The sequence below is a fragment of the Lagopus leucura genome, unplaced genomic scaffold (genome assembly GCF_019238085.1).
Source record: "Lagopus leucura isolate 7727_CA_CO unplaced genomic scaffold, USGS_WTPT01 Super-Scaffold_100021, whole genome shotgun sequence".
NCBI lineage: Eukaryota > Metazoa > Chordata > Aves > Galliformes > Phasianidae > Lagopus > Lagopus leucura.
The window spans coordinates 11662699-11683648 of record NW_024962274.1 but is presented as its reverse complement, the minus strand read 5'-3'; the positions used below and the strand labels follow the sequence as shown (position 1 = coordinate 11683648).

General features: G+C 49.5%; 2 protein-coding genes and 1 long non-coding RNA gene across 8 annotated transcripts in view; 2 read left to right on the top strand and 1 right to left on the bottom strand.

Annotated features, from left to right (window-relative positions):
* The window catches only part of LOC122183910, a 47407-nt gene that overhangs the window by 23269 nt on the left and 3188 nt on the right, over positions 1–20950 (bottom strand). The gene's annotated exons all lie outside the window — the stretch shown is intronic.
* A4GNT (alpha-1,4-N-acetylglucosaminyltransferase) lies at positions 8133–11788 on the top strand. The gene is made up of 3 exons (XM_042878368.1): positions 8133–8328; positions 9265–9714; positions 10659–11788. Exons 1-3 carry the CDS (start codon positions 8224–8226, stop codon positions 11268–11270), a joined length of 1167 nt encoding a protein of 388 aa, XP_042734302.1. The 5' UTR covers positions 8133–8223; the 3' UTR covers positions 11271–11788.
* On the top strand, positions 13017–20563 carry DZIP1L (DAZ interacting zinc finger protein 1 like). Its single transcript, XM_042878367.1, has 10 exons — positions 13017–13144; positions 14970–15455; positions 16332–16511; positions 16722–16883; positions 17093–17185; positions 17710–17740; positions 18496–18546; positions 18915–19051; positions 19681–19873; positions 20055–20563. The coding sequence occupies exons 2-10, from the start codon at positions 14982–14984 to the stop codon at positions 20144–20146; spliced, it is 1413 nt and encodes a 470-aa protein (XP_042734301.1). The 5' UTR covers positions 13017–13144; positions 14970–14981; the 3' UTR covers positions 20147–20563.

Here is a 20950-nt window from a genome sequence, read left to right as displayed (position 1 = left end):
AGCCTGGCTCTTGCTAATCGTAGTGGGGAACCAAAAAACTCGGGTGAAGAGGGATTTGTAACTTTGTCCATAAACCCTGCTATAATGGCAATGGAGAGCAGTCCATGCTAGGACTTTTCCTGGAGAGCCTCCCGGGCAGCTCTGCTCTTCTGCTTTATTTTCCAGTCCCCAGGCTGTCTGCTAGCTGGAGGAAAGCCATCTATCACGGCTGTTATGCTCTATCCACTAGCTATCTAGATTTAGCTTGCGAGTGCATAATTTATGGTCAGTTGGTTCATCTTTGCTCTTTGCCAATGAACAGCATATGATGGACTAGCTTTTGAGGAGAAAAACCTGCAGTTCTGAAGTTGCTCAGGGCAGTGCGAGCCCCACCTCCAAAGTACATATCATAGGCACAAGTGAAGGAGGCACACTTGGGCAAACAGGCATTGATAAGGGCTTTGTGGAGGAGCTCTGGGGCTTGGAGCAAAGAGCCTCACCATCCTCCTTTGCAATCAATGGATCAGAAAGTCATTCTGCTGAGATTTGTTTTGCTTTCTTTCCTCCGTACATAGGATAAAGCAGGCAGAAAGCGTGAGGCTGTTGTTAGAGGCAGCACTCCATGCAATCAAGAAAAATCTCAGGGAGAAGCATGAGTCATGCTTTACCTGAAAAAAAAAATGCTGGTATTTATCCACAACCTCATAATGGCTCTATTTCTGTTATGATTGCTGCTGCTGTTCTGGTTATTACCTTTCTCACTTAAAACAACCACAAAAAAACCAACACCCAACCCTGTAGCAACGACTACAGAAGTGTTATTCTTTAGATGGTTCCTGCGCTGGAGGCAGTAAGCAGTTACAATCACTCAGAACATAATAGAGAAATTCATTCCAATAATAATAATAACAACATCTATTATTTTTGAAATACAGATCTGATGAATTCATGAATATAGAAAGCTCTTGGTGCTGGCTGTCCATAAAATGGTAATAAAATCAAGCCGAGAGGCTCCTGCTGCAGGCTGCCAGCACTCCTGTTCCAGATGTGCATTCTGTCACTGCTGCCTTGCAGCTGGTGGGATCTGACCTCAGGCAGTGGTGATGGAAGGACCATGCCTGCTCATGCTGAGTGCAGGTGGTGTTGCCTTCTGGTATTATACAGGGAGGAGGCAACACAAGACCTTCCTTCTCAAGCCACGGAGCTAGGAGAGCACTCATCTCATGAATGCTTTGCACTCAAACAAGCCCTGGGAGGATGGCTTAGTAATGCAGAGGTTGGCTTCTTAGAGGAGCAGTGTCTGGAGCTTCCCTGTTTCCCAGCATTTCTGGGGGCTGGGAGTGCTGTGGGGTCCAGCAGAGCCATGCTTGCAGCACAGAGACCTGTGGGTTTGCTCTGTACCTCCTCACTTGGGTGCAGGAGAGGAGCTGGAGGGCTCTGCTTTGTGGGACCTTGCCCTGTAGGGGCTGGGAGGCTGGCACAGTCTGGATCTTGGTAGCTGAAATACAACCCATAGCAGATAATTTTCCCATGAACTCTAATGGTGTTTGCTTTCCAAACACAAGCACAAAAAGCCTCTGTGATGTAGAAGTAGACGTAGGAACCCCTCACTAACCAGACTGTTCCCCTCTATAGGGCACTAACAGCATTAAGGCTGCAAGTGACAAACCTTGGGTTTTTTGTGGTTTTGAGTTTGGTTTTAAAAAGGCTGTCCAATACAGCAAACACTCCAAACCCTATCAGCACTTTGGGAAACCAAATGATAATGTATAAATTAATATTGCAAAGGTTGACTAAATTAAAGCAGAGGAAGGCTGTAATAACGTACAGGTATTTGCAGGGAGTGATGCTATAGCAAGCTGTGCAGCTGCAAAATGCTTAAAGTAAAATCAGGCATCTCCTATTGCAGATATGGTGGCTGTCTTTTCAGTTGTTACTCTTGTTTTCTTCTTAAAGCTGTATGGACATTACAGAGGTTAGAAATATAAACATGGGAACTCTTAAGCACAGAAGTATTGCTTTACAATAGCATGTAGTTTGGCACAGTGCAGCTCCTTGCATTCCTTCTCCATTTGTTGCCTCCCATTATTAATCCCAGCATGGCATTACCTTCCTCTGGACCAACTGAGTTTGCTCTTCACCAAGAAACAGCAATTAATATGTATATATTGTAGGATAACTAAGAAAACACTATTTTGTAGCTTATGTTTCTCAAAAGGTCCTGCTCCAGATCAAGCACTGGGGGGAAGGAAGGGTTTGGTCCCCTTTCAAGGCCACAAGCTGGACACTGCATCCAGTTGTGGACACCTAAGTTAAGAAACACATTGGAAAACCAGAATGGGTGTAGTGGAGGGCTACCTAGATGGCTAAGGAGAATGGGCAAGGGGAAAAAGCATTTGGGCTCAACACAGAATACATGAATACATGAGATGAGGGGGGTCTAGTTGCTGTCTGTCCACAGAATGAGGACCACCTGACTTCTATCCTTTGTAACCTCCTGAGACAGTCATCACCTGGGCTGGAATTTTCTAGAAAGGTCTTTGGAGACAATTTGGTAAACAGTGGCATATGCTGGTTCATTTTGCAGCATCTAAGAAGGGAGATATGGAAGCATGAACAGCTGATAAGCCCCAGGGAGCTTAACTAAGCTCCATGCTTGGCAGTGATCGTAGGCATGGAGCTGAACAGCCCTTTGGTGAGGCTTAGTAAGTGAGCTATTACTTTATTTAATAACCTGCTGTGGGCAATGCAGAGTGTATGGAAATGCTGTAGTGTTTTAAGGGCTCTAGAGGAACACTGAAGCCCTTAGGCTGGAGCGTGGGTGAGTTTTGTAGGATTGCTGTCTGCAACGTTGTTCAGGAGAGCAATCCCCACAAGATCTCTGCTATAGAGAAGATGGAGACTTGGAAGGTTCCAGAGCAAAAATCTGGGCTGCCTTGGTTGGGCACCATCCCTGCTGCAAAGCATATGCCACCAAGCCTTTGGGGATGCACGGGACCTGGACCGACTTCTGCCTGCAGATCCTTATTTTTCAGTGCCCTCCACACAGGAAAGCAAAAACCACGCTCCTCTAGAGGGCAATGCAGAACAGCAACAGGATTTGACCCCTGCCTATGTTTAGTATTTCATCTGTGCGTGGCTATCAGGGCCCCAACTCACATGCCAGGTTGATGGGACACAGGTGAGATCAGCATAGTTGTGTCTGACCCATGGCAACCCAGAGAAGGAGAACAGAGTCTCAGTGAGATGCTGGCATCCATGTGAGAGCATCTTTGCCTCTATTCATCCAGCATATTGCTAGGGGTCAGGATGAATCCAGCCACTAAAAAAAAAGCAGTTTTCTGGGGTAAAAATGCTCCTTCGTGAGATTAGGGCTCACCCCAGCACCATTCACAGGGGTGCAGAGGGCAAGCAAAAGAACCCTCCAGGACAAACAACCCCATTTCTCCCTGAAGTGTTCTTTCAGTTTTTCCCAACAAGCAGCCAAGTGATTTTTCTTCACATCTTTCTTTTCATGCTTCGGGATGCACCCGTGTATTTGGCACCGTGGGCAACATGCTCTATGTTGGCAGCACTTGCAGGGGGTTGGACCAAGTGGCTGTCAGGGAGACATCAGGTCCCTTCCAACCCTGTCCATTCTCATAGTCTGGAGGCATGTACTCCACCAGCCTACAGTCTGTAGCAAATTCTCAGGCCAGGGGGCTGGTGGCACATGGGAGTGATGGGTGATGGTGCGGCACGGGGATGCTTTCATGGTAAAAGCTGGGCTGAAGCTTTTTGTACCAGATGGCATCTCTGCCCCTGTATTTATGCATCAGCTCGTACTGTAGGCACAGCGCTATGCATCAGGAAGGGATGGATGGACACATTCATCCTGGGAAGAGCATGCAGTTTGTTATACATCCTATTCCCTCACGGCAAGAGATGGATCTGAGTGAAGTGTTTGCCAAAGGAGAGGGTTCCTGGGGAGAGCTGAGGTGTGTCGGGCTCAGGGGCTCATCCTACGTCATTCCCAGGGACTTCTTTGTGAGCCGAGCCCTCCTGCATGCTCTCTTGGGTGCTATCTGCTGATTAAGCCTGGGATATCTCGCCAGCTTTCCATGGAACTGTTTGTTCTGCACGGCCGAGGCAGCATTAATGCTTCCACATCCCTGGCAGCTGCCTGCAGCAGGCTGTTTGCACGCGGGAGTGCAAACACAGCCAGGGGAGGCTGGGCCCTTTGCATCCATGCCCTAGCCTTCTCAGTGAAGGGTTGCAGAAGGCAAACTGGCTTCTTGCTGTCTTGTGCCCCCACAAATGGCAGAGGTGCTCAGCTGAGCACTTCTCAGTGGTTTCTTAGCACTAGGGGGTTGCTGATGGTGGAGAAAAGTGCTTTTCTGGGTGGCAGATGCGGGAGCTGGCCATATTTATATGACTGCCTCTATGACAATATTTCAACCTTTGCAGGGGAAGGACCTTGGATCGTTCATCCCAAATCCTTCTGCACCATGTGCAAGGCACATGTGTGAGTGTCCTGCCTCGCCAGTAAGTCTGCCCTGAAGCTACAGCCTCACCAAAAATCAAAGGAGAAGAGCAAAAAGGAGTGAGCAGGAGGGATGCTGCAAAGAACCACTTCTGGGAGTCTGCATCCCAGCAGAGTTCTCTGGCTTCCTTGTGCTGACCACAGTGGGTTGGTGCAGGAGGGATCTGCCTGGGGGTTCTATTAGGCTTTGTGGCTCCATCTCTGTTATAAATCCTGCTGACCCAGCACAAGATGGCTATTAAGAGCCAAGTCATTGCTGCACTCCTTCCAGAGGGTTTTCTGAGGTCTCTGATGAAATTTGGTAAACATAGCCATGCTCGGTGCAAACTAGCCATGTGCATTTAGAATCATAGACTATCACAAATTGGAAAGGACCTGTAAAGATCAAGCCCTGCTCCTAAAAGCAATGCATTGCAATGCAATTTAAAAGCAGTGCATTAAGCAACATCAAACCCTGCAGCCTTTTTGTTCGGGGTTTGAGGTGGCCACGGTTTGGCTGAGTGACCACATTTCCACTACAAGTTAACATGCAAGTCCAACCCTATGTGTGCAGGGCTGCTGGCGAAGTGCTCCTTGGATTCATAGGATCACAGGACAGTTTGGGTGGGAAGGGACTCTACAGCCCTTTCAGTTCAACCCCTGTTGTGGGCTGGTTGTCCCCCACCAGATCAGGCTGCCCAGGGCCCCATCCAGCCTGGCCTGGATTAAATAGACTCAACCTGTGTTGGGACATTGCTCAGGACACAGGGTGCTATTTGGGATGTATTTGTTAAGGGTGCTGTTGTGAGCACTTCCAAGCAAGGTAATAGCATTGCATACTACTCTGGGGCACTCCTTTATTTTAGGGCAAAGACCTAAGCTGCAATGCAAAGTGTCTTCCATAAGGGCAGTTTGGGATACAAAGAGGAAAAAAAGCTAAATATGATATAAGCCACCTCCCTTCCAGGCAATTGGGAATAAAGCAGTGCTCCACAGGGTGCAGGCAGTCAGGGTTTTGGAGGCTGCTTGGCTCTATCCCCCATCTCTGGGGACCCCAGCAGGGCGCTGCCTGCTGCTGTGTGCCCGTGCCTCTGAGATCAGCCCAGCTCCTTCCTCAGTGTTATCTCAGAGCACCAAGAATGCAAACACCAGAGCAGGTAACGAGCAAGCTATGAGGCTGCTCCAAGCCCTGGCACAGAAAAAGATAGAGGAGAGGCAGCGCAGCTCCTCCAGTGCCTTCCTGCCTGCTCCAGCTTGGATTTGCTTCCCAGAGAACCGAAGGCTTTGCTGGATTATTCCAGCCAAAAGGTGAGTTTTGATTTACCTATAAACATGCCGGGTTGGGGAATCAGAACGAGGGAAAAGTGGTGTGGGAGGAAGCGCCTTTACTTGTGTGCATTGCTAGAAGTAGCATTAATTAGTTTGCAATGAATATGGTATATTCTTCTATAGGACTTCCATTTGATACAGGTTTCCACATGTGCCTGGTGTTAAATCAAGAGGGGAACTGCCTTTGAAGTGTGTGCACAGGCACTGACTTGATTGCAGCTGCCATTTGCTCTAGCAGCTTCTGCAAAGACACGGGAGTGCAAACCCAAGCAATGCCATGAGTGCATCAGCACTGAATGGCACACAGTTATTCCCCACCTGGAGGAATAAGGATGACCACCTTGTCGGTTGGGTGCAAAACCCACTGACTCTCAGAGGAAGCCCCAAAATCCCACTGCACCCTCCTGCTGCACGTGTCCTGTGGGCATGGCAGAGGAGTTATCACACAGCTGGAGCCGTGCTGTAGCACGCGGCACTTCTCCTAATCTCACTTGTAGTCTCCCAGCCGTTTTCATCCCGCACTTGAAATGCTGCAATTGCCTGGAGAAAAGAAATATCTTTACAAGAAGGGCCATCAAGCCAGCGTGCCGTCTGCTGCAGCCGAAAAGCAGCCCACTCAGCAGGGTAATCTATTCAATGGCTGGGATTTATTTTTAACGCGCTGCTCTGCAGTCCTTTTAACTTGAGCTGAGAAGTGAACATTTTGATAACAGCAGCCTCCAGGTCAAATGTGATGAGAATTCTAACTCGCCACAGAGTGGGTTTTGGAAAACCAACCAAGCAAAACAATTTCCCAGAATGAGACGATGAAGATTGGCGTCGCTCCGTACAATGCTGTACACGGAGCTGATAGCTGTTGGAGGGTCTACTTATTCTCCCTCCACAATTTGCAAATAAAATGCCTTCTGGACTGTTTTAAATTTGAACGACTATTGCTACCGCCGCTCTGCTGGGCTCCTCGTTCAGGCAGGAGATGTTGGATCTAGAGGCCATCGGAGAGGAAATGCTCAACAAGTAATGGGAAAGTCCAGGTGGTCCCATTTCTCATCAAAACCAAAGCCAGCAGACTGGCATTGAGATTTTTAACACTGCAAAGGATGAGAGGGAGCACCAGCCTCCAGACTGCATGGAGACAACAGCAGACAAGCTGCGTGCATGGTTTGGGTCTAAACTGGGATTTGGAAGGGAAAATAATAGGAAGAAGAGTTTGAAATTCTGGCCAAGCCGAGGTTGGTGAGAGAGCTGCTAAACTTCTCCTGTTTTATATTCAAGTGACTAGGAATATGTCAAAGTCTGTCGGAGAGAGGCAGGAGGGGAATGTGGAAGGAAACCCAGCATTGCAGCACCGCTGGCTTTATCAGCAGGCTCAGGAACACGTCGTTTCCGAACCTTCGTGTTTGCTCTCCGCTCCCTGTCTTCCGTCCACATTCCCTATCTGCAGAGAGGCCCTGGAGGTGGGGGTTGGTCTCCTCTGCAGAGCCTCTGTGCAAGGAGAAAAAGTCAGAAAAAGAAGGGAAAAACTGTAGTAAAAGAAAAAACAGCATCTCCTCCCCTGCAGGCTGCAAACTTGCTGGCCTTGTCCAGAAGATTATCCCCACAACCATGCTGGTGGTTGCAGCACCTCACTGCTTCACCCCCAGTTTTTTTTTCCTGTGCTGTTTCAGGAACCTGGAGTATAGCAAAAAAAAAAAAACCAAAACCAACAACCTTCTATTTTCTATGCATTGGCAATGGGAAACAGCAAAATTTGCTACGCAGCATGAAAAGCCATACTTATGGGAGCAGCCATTGCTTTAATATTTAATTTGATGAGATGTAGCTCTGAAAAATGGAGCAAGAGCTGCCACAGCTTCGAGCTCAGTGCTTCCAGGGGAATTTCCATGGGGTTCTCTACACTGCAGACTTATCTACATTCCAGCTAGGTGACATGGTAATGCATCTTATTAACTAACCAAGCACACACTCTCATTTCCTCCCATTCCTTTTAATTAATCAGTCTTCAAACACATTCAGGAGATCACTTGGTCTGAGTTGTCATTCAATGCAGCTTTCTTCCATCAGACCCTGGCTCCAGGGTGATAGTTGGTCCCTGCAGAGGAGATGTGGCTGCTCCCATGCAACCTGGTGTCATCTCAGGAGGGATTTCCCTACACTGTGAGCCTGTAGATGCAGCTCAGCGAAGGTTCAATCCTGCATCTCACCAGCCAGAGCTCCTTGGTGCTGTATGGGCTCATGCTGCAGTGAGACTAGGATTGAAGAGCTGGACAATGCTGATGCAGGCTGGAGATGTCCAAACCTGTTCTTTCTTTGTCCTTTTAGGAGGGCCTCATTGGCCTCACACCATCTCTTGGGCTGAGAAAGTAAAGCCGCTTTTTCTCTGAGCATCCATCTGCTGCCTTCAGAAGTCTCCTTGCATGATCCAGACAGTTTGGGTGTCTTCCTCCAAGAGCTGGGCTTCCAGGAGGCCTGATGGCCAACGAACAAGCTGGAAATGTGGATTCATCAGAACTATAATCCAGGTATCTTCTAGCTCTTTGCTTGCACAGAGCCGCGTGCTTTCTGTCCTCTATCTGCCTTCTGCTGGTTCCTCCATCCCTGTGGGACCTGAGTCCCTCACAGACTTTGGGATAAAAGCTGAGGTGTGAGCAGGTTGAGAGAGACTTTGGTTCCTATCTGCTCATGTTCCCTTTGGCTGAGACATCCAAAGCTATAACTATGGTCTTCCCATTGCTGGCACTCACAGCCCCCTTAACTCCTTGGGGTTATGGTTCTCACATCCCAAGGACATCTACTGATGGACAAGCACATGTTGGCATGATGTTCCAAAGCTTGAGAACCATTCACTACAATAGCCTACTCCAGGTGTGAGGTGCCAAAATCTCATCCCATCTCACGCTGGGTCTTTTCCAACTCAGCAACTGCATAGCTGTGCCATGAGATGTAGGCATGTGTCCCTTTTTCAGCACTTCTCCAAGTCCCCAGTTTCTGGTTGGGGGTGAGGAGTTGAGGCTACACAGCACTTCATCCCTCAGGCAGAGCCCACTGCACTGCAAGGTTTCATGTCAGGTTTGTCCTGGGGAAAGGCAAGAGTATCACACTGCTGCCTTCATGCTATGGGGGAAGGCATGAGCATCACCTTGCTGCCTTCATACAATCATAGAATCATTAAGGTTGGAAAAGACCACTGAGATCATCAGGAGCAAATGACAACCCATCCCCACCATGCCCACTGACAAGGTCCATCCCTCAGTGCCACATCTCCACATTTCCTGAACACCTCCAGGAGCAGTGCTATGGGGGAAAGGCATGAGTATCACTATGCTGCCTTCCTGCTAAGAGTAAAGGCATGATTATGCTACCTTCATGCCACACTTTCCAAAGCTAGTCCAACAACTCCCAGTCCTGCTAAGCCGTAACACAGATACATATTTTTGCTTCTCCCTGTTTCTCCTTAGCATATATGCCTGAGGCATCACTTCAAAGCCCAAGGGAAAACAAGAATGTTGAAGAAAATCCACATATGCCTCTGCTTCTTCTTCGTCTCTGGCATTTTGTACGAGATCTCCTTGCTATCTGGCTGCTTCTTCTCCTGTATGCCTATGCCCAAGCAATTCCTGACACCTGAGCAAGTCCTCAACCTGGGCAGAAGCATCATCTTCCTGGAGACGACAGAGCGCCTGGAACCACCACCACTGGTGTCCTGCTCCGTGGAGTCTGCTGCCAGGATCTACCAGGACCGGCCCATCATCCTCTTCATGAAGGGGCTGACAAATGACACCGTGTTGGACTCAAACTCCAGCTACACGGCCTTCTCGCTTTTATCTTCTATGAAGAATGTCTTCCTTTTTCCTCTCCAGATGGAAAACGTCTTCCAGGAGACCCCTCTTCTGCAGTGGTACAACGAGGTGAGGGTCGTGATGAGGGGGAAGTAGGGAAAAGTTGAAATGATGGTGGGAAAACTCCAAAGAAGGCTTGAAATGAAGGGAGGAGCGCAGGCTTGGCAATGAGAAACCAGTCACTTTCATTGTTCTGGTTCAGAACGTGTTTATTTTTGCCATGTTTTGCAATGTATTCATCTATCTGTTTACTGAACATAATATCAGCAATTTCCCACTATCTGGAGAATCAGATTTTTGGCAAACAGAGCATTGGTAAAAATAGATTGCACATGTGTTTTGATAAAACAGCACTTAATAATCTTGCTCAACAGAAGCTAGTCTGCCCGAGTCCTCTGAGCACTTATTAAGGCTGCCACACACTGATACAGCCCACAGGAGATTAGATGTGAGAGAGATTTCAGTTTTTGTACCCGCAATGTCCAAACCCAAGGTGAGATCTCGCAAGCTCCACCTTGAAAACAAGCTCCTGGCAAACTACTTGCAATAAGCTTTTGTCAGGTTTGTTTGGCTCCATCTCCCTGCAGGACAAGTGGTGAAACTGGATTTCCTTCAAACTCTTCCTTTTCCTGAGGAAGAAATAGCTCTCCAAACTAATAAAGTCTATGGAAACCTGCAGGCCTGTTTGGAAGATCTGAGAGCGATAAGGAAGGGAACATTTAAAGTAGTTTCAGCTTCAGTAATACAGCAAGCAATGATTCATGGCATCACTGGTTTAACACTGTGAGTTTCAAAGAACACAAAGTGAAATGTTCCAATGTTCCTTACATTAACAAAGCATTGCTCTGCTCCACACTATTCTTTTTTTCCAATAAAATTCAATAGCTTTAGGAAGGAAAGGCAATCAGTGGCATTTGAAGGCACGTGGACTGGTAGTGTAGGGGTGTTTTATGGTGCAGCTCATATCCTGATGGGTGGATGGGTGCATTATTGCCTTGCTTTTCTGATTGCAGGTAGACCCCGAAGAGGAGAAGAACTGGGTCCATGTCAGCTCTGACGCCAGCAGACTGGCGCTCATTTGGAAGTATGGGGGCATCTACATGGACACAGATGTCATCTCCATCAGGCCCATCCCTGAGGGAAGCTTCCTGGCAGCACAGAAGTCAAGGTTTTCCAGCAACGGGATCTTTGGTTTCCCTGCCCGTCACAAATTTATTTGGGACTGCATGGAGAATTTTGTTCTCAAGTACAACGGGAACATCTGGGGGAACCAGGGGCCCTTTTTAATGACGAGGATGCTTAAAGCCATCTGCAATCTCACAGATTTCAAAGGCGTTGAGGATCACAGCTGTCAGAACATCTCCTTCCTAAACCCGCAGCGTTTCTACCCCATCCCATACCCAGCCTGGAGCCGCTACTACGATGTATGGGACAAAGTCCCTGACTTCAACCACTCCTATGCTCTGCACTTGTGGAACTTCATGAACCGCAACCGGAAAGCTGTGGTTGCTGGGAGCAACTCGCTGGCTGAAAAACTGTACAAAACCTACTGCCCCAGCACTTATGAGGACCTGATCCAAAACGCGGAGCTGAGGGTCTTCACAAGCTATGAGGACTCTGTGTGATGTGTAGGAAGAAGGAAGGAGTGATTCTTCCAGACTGTCCCCATTGGAGTCAGCAGCTGGCTTTGCAGTCAAAAGACCTTTGCATAGCCACTGCCCATGCTCCTTTAGGCTGCTAAGGAACATATGCATTGGATGCAGCCTGCAGAGACAACACTTTTGCGTGAGAGGTTGAGGAAATTTGGTTTTATTTCTTTAGAGGTGCTTGTGAACCAAACCTTAATGAATCAAAGGGACTTGTGGACCTTTCTACTGAGCTTTGTGAAAGGAGGTGTTCATAAAAAGACCTGCTGCCTTCCTAGGACAGATTTCAGATGCTCCTCTTGACAGAATTGCCAGCCACACATCAGACAAGTTGCCAACACCATGGGATGGGCTGAGGCCTCCGAGCAGGTGTAATGCACATGTAATGGCAGGGGATGGATGACTGCTAATGAAGAGTAGCCCAAACTACTGTCTTCTCGTTAATCTGAGCTTTTCTCACATGAACTTTATACCCTCCATTTTTGAGAGGGACATATCAGTGCAAGTTAAAATAAAATGGATAGTAAACCACCACAACCTCTGAGCTTGCTTTCCCCTGGAAAAAGATTCCCTTTTTTTTGACATATTTGCACTCTCACACATCTTTGGCTCCTTCAGAATGAGGCTGCCCTTCCTCAGGCTCTGGAGTCAGCTCTGGCTGCAAAGTGTTGCATCTCTTGAAGAGGAGGTGCTGGGGCACCAAGAACTGATGGGACCTGCCTGCTGGCACTCCCCAGTCCCATTGAAATCAATGGGTTTCTGCTACCAGTAAAATGGGGAATAACAGCCCTAGAAAGACATTTCAGGAGGTGCTAGGAAGGTCACCTTTGTCCAGCTGTCACCTATTTCTTCCTCATATCTCTTTTGGGTTCCCACTTTGCATTTTTATCTCCTTCCTTCTCACTGGCACCCCGTTCACCCTGAAGGTGATGGTTCTCACATGGAACTACTGCCAAAAGCCAGGATTCCCATGGGCCACATCTCCCCACCAGCCTCTCTCAGCTCCCTCTATGCTGCTCCATTCTTGGGGCCATCCAGAGGGAAACAGAATAAGGGAGACCCCATTTAATCCCATCAGAGCACCCAGCGACCTTATATGCTTCAGGAAAGCAATGCATTCTCTTGCACTGACTTTTATTTTCTTCCTGTAAGAGCAATGCAAATCCACCCAACTCCCTGAAAAGGCACAGCTTGCAAATCTCTTCTGCGTCTGTCTGAGCAGCTGTTTTTAGGTTGGGAGCAGAAAGGCGGGGGTGGATGGCTTGCCCGTCATAGAATGTTTGCCATCTGTACAATGCTATCTTCTGTAAACACAGCAGCTAATGAGCGTGCTGCAATCTGCAGCCTGCTTTCTGCAGCTAGAAGTGGCAGCAGGACTGATAGGGAGAAGCAAGCTCTCCGCACACTTGGGGTTTATGCATTTGGATGGCGGGTTTGGGTCTCCATCCAGCCCCATGGGCTCAGCCCCATCCTCCAGTGAGCACTCAATCAGTGCACTCTGAGTCCATGCTGACGGCCAGCAGAGGCCACGGGGGGACATTTTGCTGCTCCCCTTCCTGGGGTGCAGCTCACACAGCTCAGCGCAGGGCAGTGGGTTTCACGATGCTGCCCACACCAATGTCCAATTTGGGCATCGGGAGCTGCTTTTTCTCCGTGGTTTTAAGTGTCACAAGATGGGGGGGGGGGGGGGCCCAGCATGGGAGGAGTGTAGGGTTACAGCACGGAAATCCTCCCTGTCTGCGAGGATTCAAGCAGTCTCTCGTTGCTCCGGGCTTCTTCTCTCTGCTCTGGTTCCATTTTTGTCCCTACCCTTGTCCCTGCTCCTCAGTTTCTCTCCCTGTCTCTAGCAACAAGTGAGTATTTGCTTTTTTTTTTTTTTTTTTTTTTTTTGGCATTTTTCTGCCCCGACTCTTCAAACTCCTACTTAAGGGAAGGGAGGAGCGGCACTGGGGGACGTGCTGCTCCAGCTCTCAGCTCGTTAGCTCACGCAAAAAACATTTCCGAGGCTCTGCTCAGCTGCTTTCCTGCAGGAGGAGAGGCTGACGAAGGGAGGGAAGTGAATGCTGCCTGTGGGCAAGGTCTGGAGGAGTGGGGGGAGCTGCTCCAGAAGGCATAAGAGCAGAGGCTAGGTCCCCTGACCCTGCATCTCCCAGTGCCAGCAGAGGGATGCTGGCACCTAAGAGTTTGGGAAGGGTGGAGGAGGAAAGGGGGAGAGAATTCCTTGCCAAAGATGAGAATTGTACATAAGAGAACCAAGCAATAGCCTGGTCTAGCAGCCATGAGCTGGCACAGCGATCTCTCTGAAGGCTGTCTCCATCAGCACTTTGACGGAGTTGGGTTTTGCACAGTGGAGTGGAAATGGTGCATGTAAATGCACTGACTGTGTAAGCTTGGCTGTGTGGTCCTAGCTGCTACCTTGGGGATGGACTTGCATCCCTCAAGGCTGGTGTCTTCTTCACCCAGCACGCACAATTTGAGTCATAGTGGATGAGCATCAACACTTCCACTGGGGGTGGTGAGGGCAGTTCTGACCAGCAGGTCCATCACATCAGTGGGTGCTACGTTGCATTGCAGTGTGGAAGTCAGAATACTTTTACACCAGCTAGACACCCATCCCAGGCAAATGAAAGAAAGAACTGAAGGAAAATAAACCTTCAGAGCTGGGTTACTGGCTTGCTGCAGTGGTTGCACCATTGAAGACCTCATATATGGCATTTTATATGAGGAGGAAGGAAAACTAATCAGGCATGCCTGAAACAGGCTGTGGGGCAATCCCAGGCACGCTGCTAAGCAGCAGGTCCGGGTTTAACACTGCTCCTTTGGTGTGTGAAACCCTTGTTAATATTAACAAGGTTGTGTAACATAGCCTGCGGTTAGGTGATCGTTGGAGGATTGTAAAGTGTTCCATGAACAGGGAAATAACTGAGGGGGGGGGCATTGTGGTCACAGCTGTTGCTTGGTCACCTTTTCACATTTCCAGTGGGGCAGAAACTTGGTCTGGTTTAGCAGAGGTTAATTCATGCAACAGAGCCTCACCTGCAGGAGCTGTACGCTGCTCCCCTGCAGATCTACGCAATTTGCAGCTATGAGTCAGGGCTATATTTAGACCTATATATATATAAGTATGCATACATACCTACTCAGGCATATCCTCTTTGTCTGATGCAAGGGATCAGGTTGTTTGACACTGCAGTGCTGCTAATGGTATAAGCATGGGACTACCCTAAAACACGTGAATTCCAGTGTTTGGGTAAAAGGATTTGCAGATTCATTCACAACGCTTTATTTTAAAGAGTGGCAGTTGTCTGAAAACTTTCCCTTACCAAAAGCAGATGGTAAATAAACTGGTCCCTTACCAAAAGCAGATGGTAAATAAACTGGAATCCTTCTTCTCCTCCTTCCCCCTCCTCCCCCTCCTCCCCCTCCTCCCCTTCCTCCCCCTTCCCTTCCCTTCCCTTCCCTTCCCTTTTTCCCCTTTTCCTCTTTCTTCCTTCCCCTTCCCCTTCCTTCCTCTTCCCCTTCCCCTTCCCCTCCCTTCCCTTCTATCAGAATTTGGCAAAAACAGTAGATAGCAGCTGCAAATGGGGAGAATGGGGAGAAAAACACTGCCTCTCACCACAGCACTGGAGCTGGAGGATCAGCGCACCCAGTCTTTAATGCACCCCTTCTTCCTTCCAGCCATTTCCAGCCATGGCAATGCTGACAGCACCCCCAGCACTCACCATCCCACCCAAAACCTTCTGCTTCCAGCCCCGCTGCCTTGCCATGGATCGGCATCGCCTCAGCGCTGTGGATGTGGAGCGAGTGGCACGGGAGGGGGACGTGGCCGTGCTGCAGGAGCACATCTCCAACATCACCTTCTGTAACATGGATGCGGAGCGGTGCCCCCACTGCAGGCAGCCGGCCGACCCTGTGCTGCTGACGGTGCTGAGGTTGGCCCAGCTGAGCATTGAGTACCTGCTGCACTGCCAGAAGCACCTGGCTGACAGCTTGGCTGTGCATGCCCAGCACCTGCAGGATGCCCGTGCACAGCTGGCTCATGCCCAGGGTCTGGCATCAGAGCAGGCAACGAGGCTCCGGGGTGAGAAGGAAGAGAGCAGGAGGTGGAAGAAGCTGGTGGCCACCCAGCTCCTCCTGCAAGCCAGACCCAGTGGCTACTGCAAGGTGTGTGAAGGAGGGGTTAAGAGGGCTGGCTTGGGAGATCCCAAAGATTCATGTGTCCTGGGAATACCTGTGCCACGGTGACTGGTCTCCTATGGCCCAGTGACAGACTTTTGGAGGCTGTTGGTTTTGGTGCCCATTTAGGTTTTTATCCTCCCACTGAGGTTTTTTGCACCTTTTCAGCAGTAAAGCTGCTGGTCATGCCTCCTTGTCCACATCATTGATGAGTGAGCATTCTCATTTGCTCCCAGACTGTAAAATCCACCCAAACTAGGTGGCTCAGGTTCACACAGCCTGCAAGAACTTGAGGCTGGAGCAGAGCCTGCTACAGGCAGCACTGTACTGCTACTCTGTTTTCTAGTCTCTGGGGAAAGCCATGGCTTGTGCCTCATCCCATATTCTAACCCTAACCCTAGAACCCTAAGGCCTTCCCATTAGGCTTCTGCCAGAAGACACGCCTGACACCTGTGTACCTCCAGCACAATAGCTACCTCTTTTGAGGTCTCCCCCTCTCCTTATTTAGCAGCAAAGCTTTGCCATGCCAGGAACATGGGGAAGCCCCTTTCTGTGACCCAAGTGCTTTTTTTGACCCTTCTCCCCACCCAGTGCCACCTCTGTGACAAAACTTCCATGAGCATTGCCCTCCTGCAAGCCCACATGCAGTGCCAGCAACCGGAGGAGGGAGAGCACTGGGGGTGATTCCCTACAATTTAATATTTCTTCTGTGTTTCTGTGAACATTTACGGATGATTGCTGCTCACTGCCTTCCCTTTGGGCAGGGTGTTTGTGCACACACATGGCTCATGAATGTACCTGCAGCTCAGCCAGCTTCTCCTACAGCCCTACACCCCACAGTGACTTTGCTTGGTGCTTTTGCAGGGTGCTGCTGGAGCGGGCAGATCTCACCCTCGCTCACAGTGGCTCTGCTCCCCAGGCTTTGCAGAGGCCAAGAAGGTGGAGCGTATGGAGGAGGAGGTTGAGGAGCTGAAGGCGAAACTGCGTGAGATGCAACAGCAGCTGGCAGCAGGGAGGGAGGCAGAGAAGCTGCGCAGGGAGCAGGTATGGCAGGAAGGAAGGAAGAGATGTGATGAGACAGCACAGGTGAAAAATGGTACAGAAGAATATTTCATCGTGAGATCTGTGCTCACTTCTTTGGAATATTTGCCCCTGAAACTTCCTATCACTGCCTATGGGCAGTGTCCTAACCCTCACCCAACCTGGGCACTGCTGCTCCATACATCTCCTGCTCCCATTTTCCACTCCCTTTAGGAAGAGAAGAGAGCTCATCAGCGGGAAGTGGAGGAAAGGAGAGATTTTGAAAGATGGAAAGAGGAGGAAAGGATGAAGCTGCACGTGGAGATGGATGGCCTGAGGCAGCGCTTCTTCACTGAGCTGCAGGATGCTGCCAGCAGGAGCAGTGCTATGGAAGGGGTGAGCTAGGGGACAGCAAGGGGATGTGGATTGCTGCCTTACCAGGTCCAGGTGGCTGTACAGGTTCATAGCCCAAAGGGCCCCCTGTTGTCCTGGGGCATGCATGCATTTTGGAGTCAGAGGCAGCAGCTGGCCAAGGTGGGCCTGGGAGGAATGCAGAATTTCCTGAGACCCACTGGGACAAACAGTTCCTTCCCTCCACACTGCAGAAGCTGGAGGAGCTACAGGCCAAAGCAGCAGTGGTGTCTAACCTGGGGACCCTGCAGGATGATGACTCTGAGCTGGAAATGACAGCAGTGCAGGTGAGCATGTGTCCTTGCCCATCCCATCCATCACCTCTATGTGCATCTGCTTTGGGTACGTCTCGTGTCAGCTTGGGTAGAAGTAAGCCCAGAAATGGGACCAGGAAGGTGCCAGGGCATGCCATGGTCCCAAATCATGCATCCTAACTGGAGCTCAGTGGCAGCTCACTGCATGGAAAAGCATTTAAAGCACCAAATAAACATTTTGCCACACATCAGCTGCCTTCTTGCACCGTAAAGAAAAAGGCTTTGACATGGCAACACCTCTGAGTGTTGAGTGGGTTGGGAAAGGCACCGCCTTTAAAATGGCAGATGTCCTTCAGGACCAAGGGAAAGCTGAATTTCCCCAAGCACAAGGGCAATCAGGTGCCCATGCCTGTAAGAACTGCCCACTGACTGTATCCTTCAGTGTCACATCTCCATGGTTCTGGAACACCTGCAGGGATGGGGACTCCCCATCTCCTTGGCACCTCACTCAGAAAAGGCCTGAGCATTTCTCTTGTGATCTCTCTTCTTCTTTACAGACCAAGCTGCTGTCTGCAAATAAGCCCAAAGGTAATGACTGCTTTTTAAAAGTGAATAAATCAGAGTCTGAATAAATGTTTCATAGCTAGCAGTTGGTTGGAGCATGCCTACCTCAGTCTCCCATTACAAGATTGTGCTGTGGGGACATCCTTGGGGAGCTGGCTCTGTGTCCTCTTGCATGAAGCCATGGGTGGACACCTCACAGCCCCCTGATTGCCAGCAGCAGCACTGGGCACAGCAGAAAACCATCTGCTTCTTGAGCTGGTTTTGCATTGTAGCCATGCCCCGAAGGAATGAGATTTCAATCAAGAGCGCACAGCAATGACCTTGCCTCCTCAAAAATGATACCAGCGGTTATTTGCATGAAAATAAGGAGCTGAGACATGCTGTGGTTTCTTCTTTGCAGCCTTGATTTTCTATAATCAGGTCCTAGGGAGAAAGACTTGAGACTTCTCAGCTCCCACCGCTCCTCAGAAAAACAAAAAGAAAGGCCTTTAGACACAGATGGCTGTTAGCAGATATCCATGGAGCACATCACACATCCCAGGGGATGGCTCTGACATGCTCCAGGTGGTGGCTTCAGAGGGTGACAGTGCTGCTTCTGAGCACCACAGGGTTTCCCTCAAGGATGCTCTCCAAGGCACTGGATTTGGGATATCCCTGGATCCCTATAGGAACAGATATTTCTGTGCTTTCCATTTAGCAAAGCAAGGTGGTGTTGGAGCTCAGTTCTGCACTGGAGCTTCATCTCCCCTACCCTTCATAGGCTGTTTTCATTCCTGCAGTGACCCAGCAGGTGACCAGAGCAGTGGTTTCTGAAGAGTCCTCAGAAGGAGGTGGGTACTGGAGGTGTAACTATTTTCATATAGGGAACGCTGGGATGGGGATAGAGGGGATAATGTTGCTGGTGACCTCCATGCCAAGTATGACAGCACCATGACTAGCCCTGGGTTGGATGCTTCACCCCAGAAAATTGACTCTGGCAGCTTATTGCTGCGGGGGGATTTTGGAAGAGTTGTTTCTGAGAAATGGAAGCTAGAGGAAGGAGATGGGTGTCCCTGATAGACCACATCCCTCTGCTGAGAGAACTCAGAAGCCTGCTCTTGGGTGGCTTGGGCTATGGGACTGGTGGAATCCATGTTCTCAGAGGGGATAAGGGCCCAGCCACCTCACTGGGGCACAACCCATGCTCTGCTACACCCAGACACAGCAGATGATGCTCAGAGTGGGAAGAAATGGCTGCTGGAAGCTCTGTGGAGAAAACCAAACCTCCTGAAGAAGTTTCGGCGCATCCTGGAGGAAACATTGGAGGAAAGGCTGGAGAGCATGGGGATCAGCAGGGTAAGCCTGTGCATTCGCTGCCAGCATTTGCAGTGCCAGTGCAGTACAGAGCAGATCAAAGACTGCTCTGAACAGATATAATTTTTTTGGAGCAACCAAAATTAGCAGCAAAGCAACCCCTGCTTGGAACACTCACACTCTGAGAGGCAAATGAGAGGGTGGAGGCAGAACCAGCTGGTAGCATGAGGAGTAAACTGCAGTGCTCACAACTCTGAGACAGTTTATTAATAAATACCTTTACTACAAGGAGCCTTTCATATGCTAAACCATTCAGGGCTTCCTCTCTTCAGGGAAGAAGGGTGCGTGAGGGTACAGCAGCCTCTGTCACAGGGACTTCAAGGGGACTTTCACTGGCCGAGTCCTTTTCATGCTGAGCATATTAAACAGTACCTCCTACACCTTGCTGTGCTGCAATGCAATACCACCACCTAGCACCTAGTAGAGCTGCTGCAAGGGCAAACGATAGCTAAAGACTCATGGACGGATTATGGGAGGGATAGGAGTGTTACATTGATGAAATAGTGGGGTGTGGGTAAGGGCTTGTGTGGGGTTCACAGGTTGCTTGTGAGATGCAGACAGTGCAAGCGAGGAATCACAATGTTGGGCCTCCCAACCACCCTGTATTTTAGGCTGCAAAGGGGATCTCCAGCCAGACCTACCAACACCTCCAGGTTGTGCTCAGGCTTCAGCAGCTGCAGAAGGCTAAGAACAGTCCTGGTCTCCTCCACCTAAGGGATGAGCTGATCCAAATGGTGATGAAGAGAGTCAGGCAACTCAAGAAGCCCAGCATTCTATTGCCTCGACAACTCTCCATAATCCCAGGTGAGATGACCTGTTCTCTCTCGATGCCAGCTGTGGGTACCCTTCTTGGCCACCTACTGATGGCCATGGGATGCTGTTCTCTTATCCAGTGGAGCCACCCCTAGGCAGCTGCCCATTGCATCCCTTCTAATTAAGCTGTGCCACCTCCAAATTATCATCTAACCTGTTGTGTTCTGTGCAGGGACGGCTGTGTCCATAAAAGGGAAGCCCTTGGAGAGACGTCTGGATGTGAAAACACAGAGACCAGCCAGTGGGATGAAATCCCATCCCTGAGCTCAACATCCCCCAGAGCCAGCCAGCCAACCCATCAATAAACTCCAGGTATCTCACATGAATGGCCATAGGGTTGTTCTTGGACATAATTTCCATACAGCTTCTTCATACCCATTAGCAGTACCACAAACTAGTCCACGTGCAAGGAGTTCAGAATTACAGCAACGGAAATTTGGCCATTGGCTCCTCTCCTAGTTCTTATTACAATGAGGATGAAGTTCTGGGCCTTCACCAAAGTGGGGAAAAAAAGCAACATGAGATTTACAAGCCATGGAAATAGAGAAAAGATCTTCTGTGGGGCATCCTGGTTTTGCCATCAAACGTGAGTTGAGCATCCAGCCCTGCTGCTCCCCTTCACCCTCCCTGTGCCCATCATGCAGCTCCCTGCAGTGACCCAGAGGCCTTCCTGGAGGACCTGACCACCAGTCCCAGTGGCTGGTGACACACAAGGGACCATTGGTTACCATTGGTTACCATTCAGCCAAGCACCGTGCAAAGGAACACTTGGTGCTAACAAGGAAATGAGAGTCCTCTGCCAGCAGCCACTGGATGGTGCCACAAGACCACAAACGAACTGCAAACAGCATCCTACGGTTCCAGGAGCCTTCAGAGCCGCACCTGCAGTCCCTTCTCCCCTTCTTGAATCAGTGGGAACCGTGAACCAATGGATGACAATTTGCACATACATAACACTGAGCAAGGCTGGAGAAATGAAGCGAGTTCCCCAAATTTTGTACTCTTCTAGCATTCTTGTTTTTTCACTGTTCGAAAAATACACTTTCTCAGCTGCTCCTGTTTTCCAGC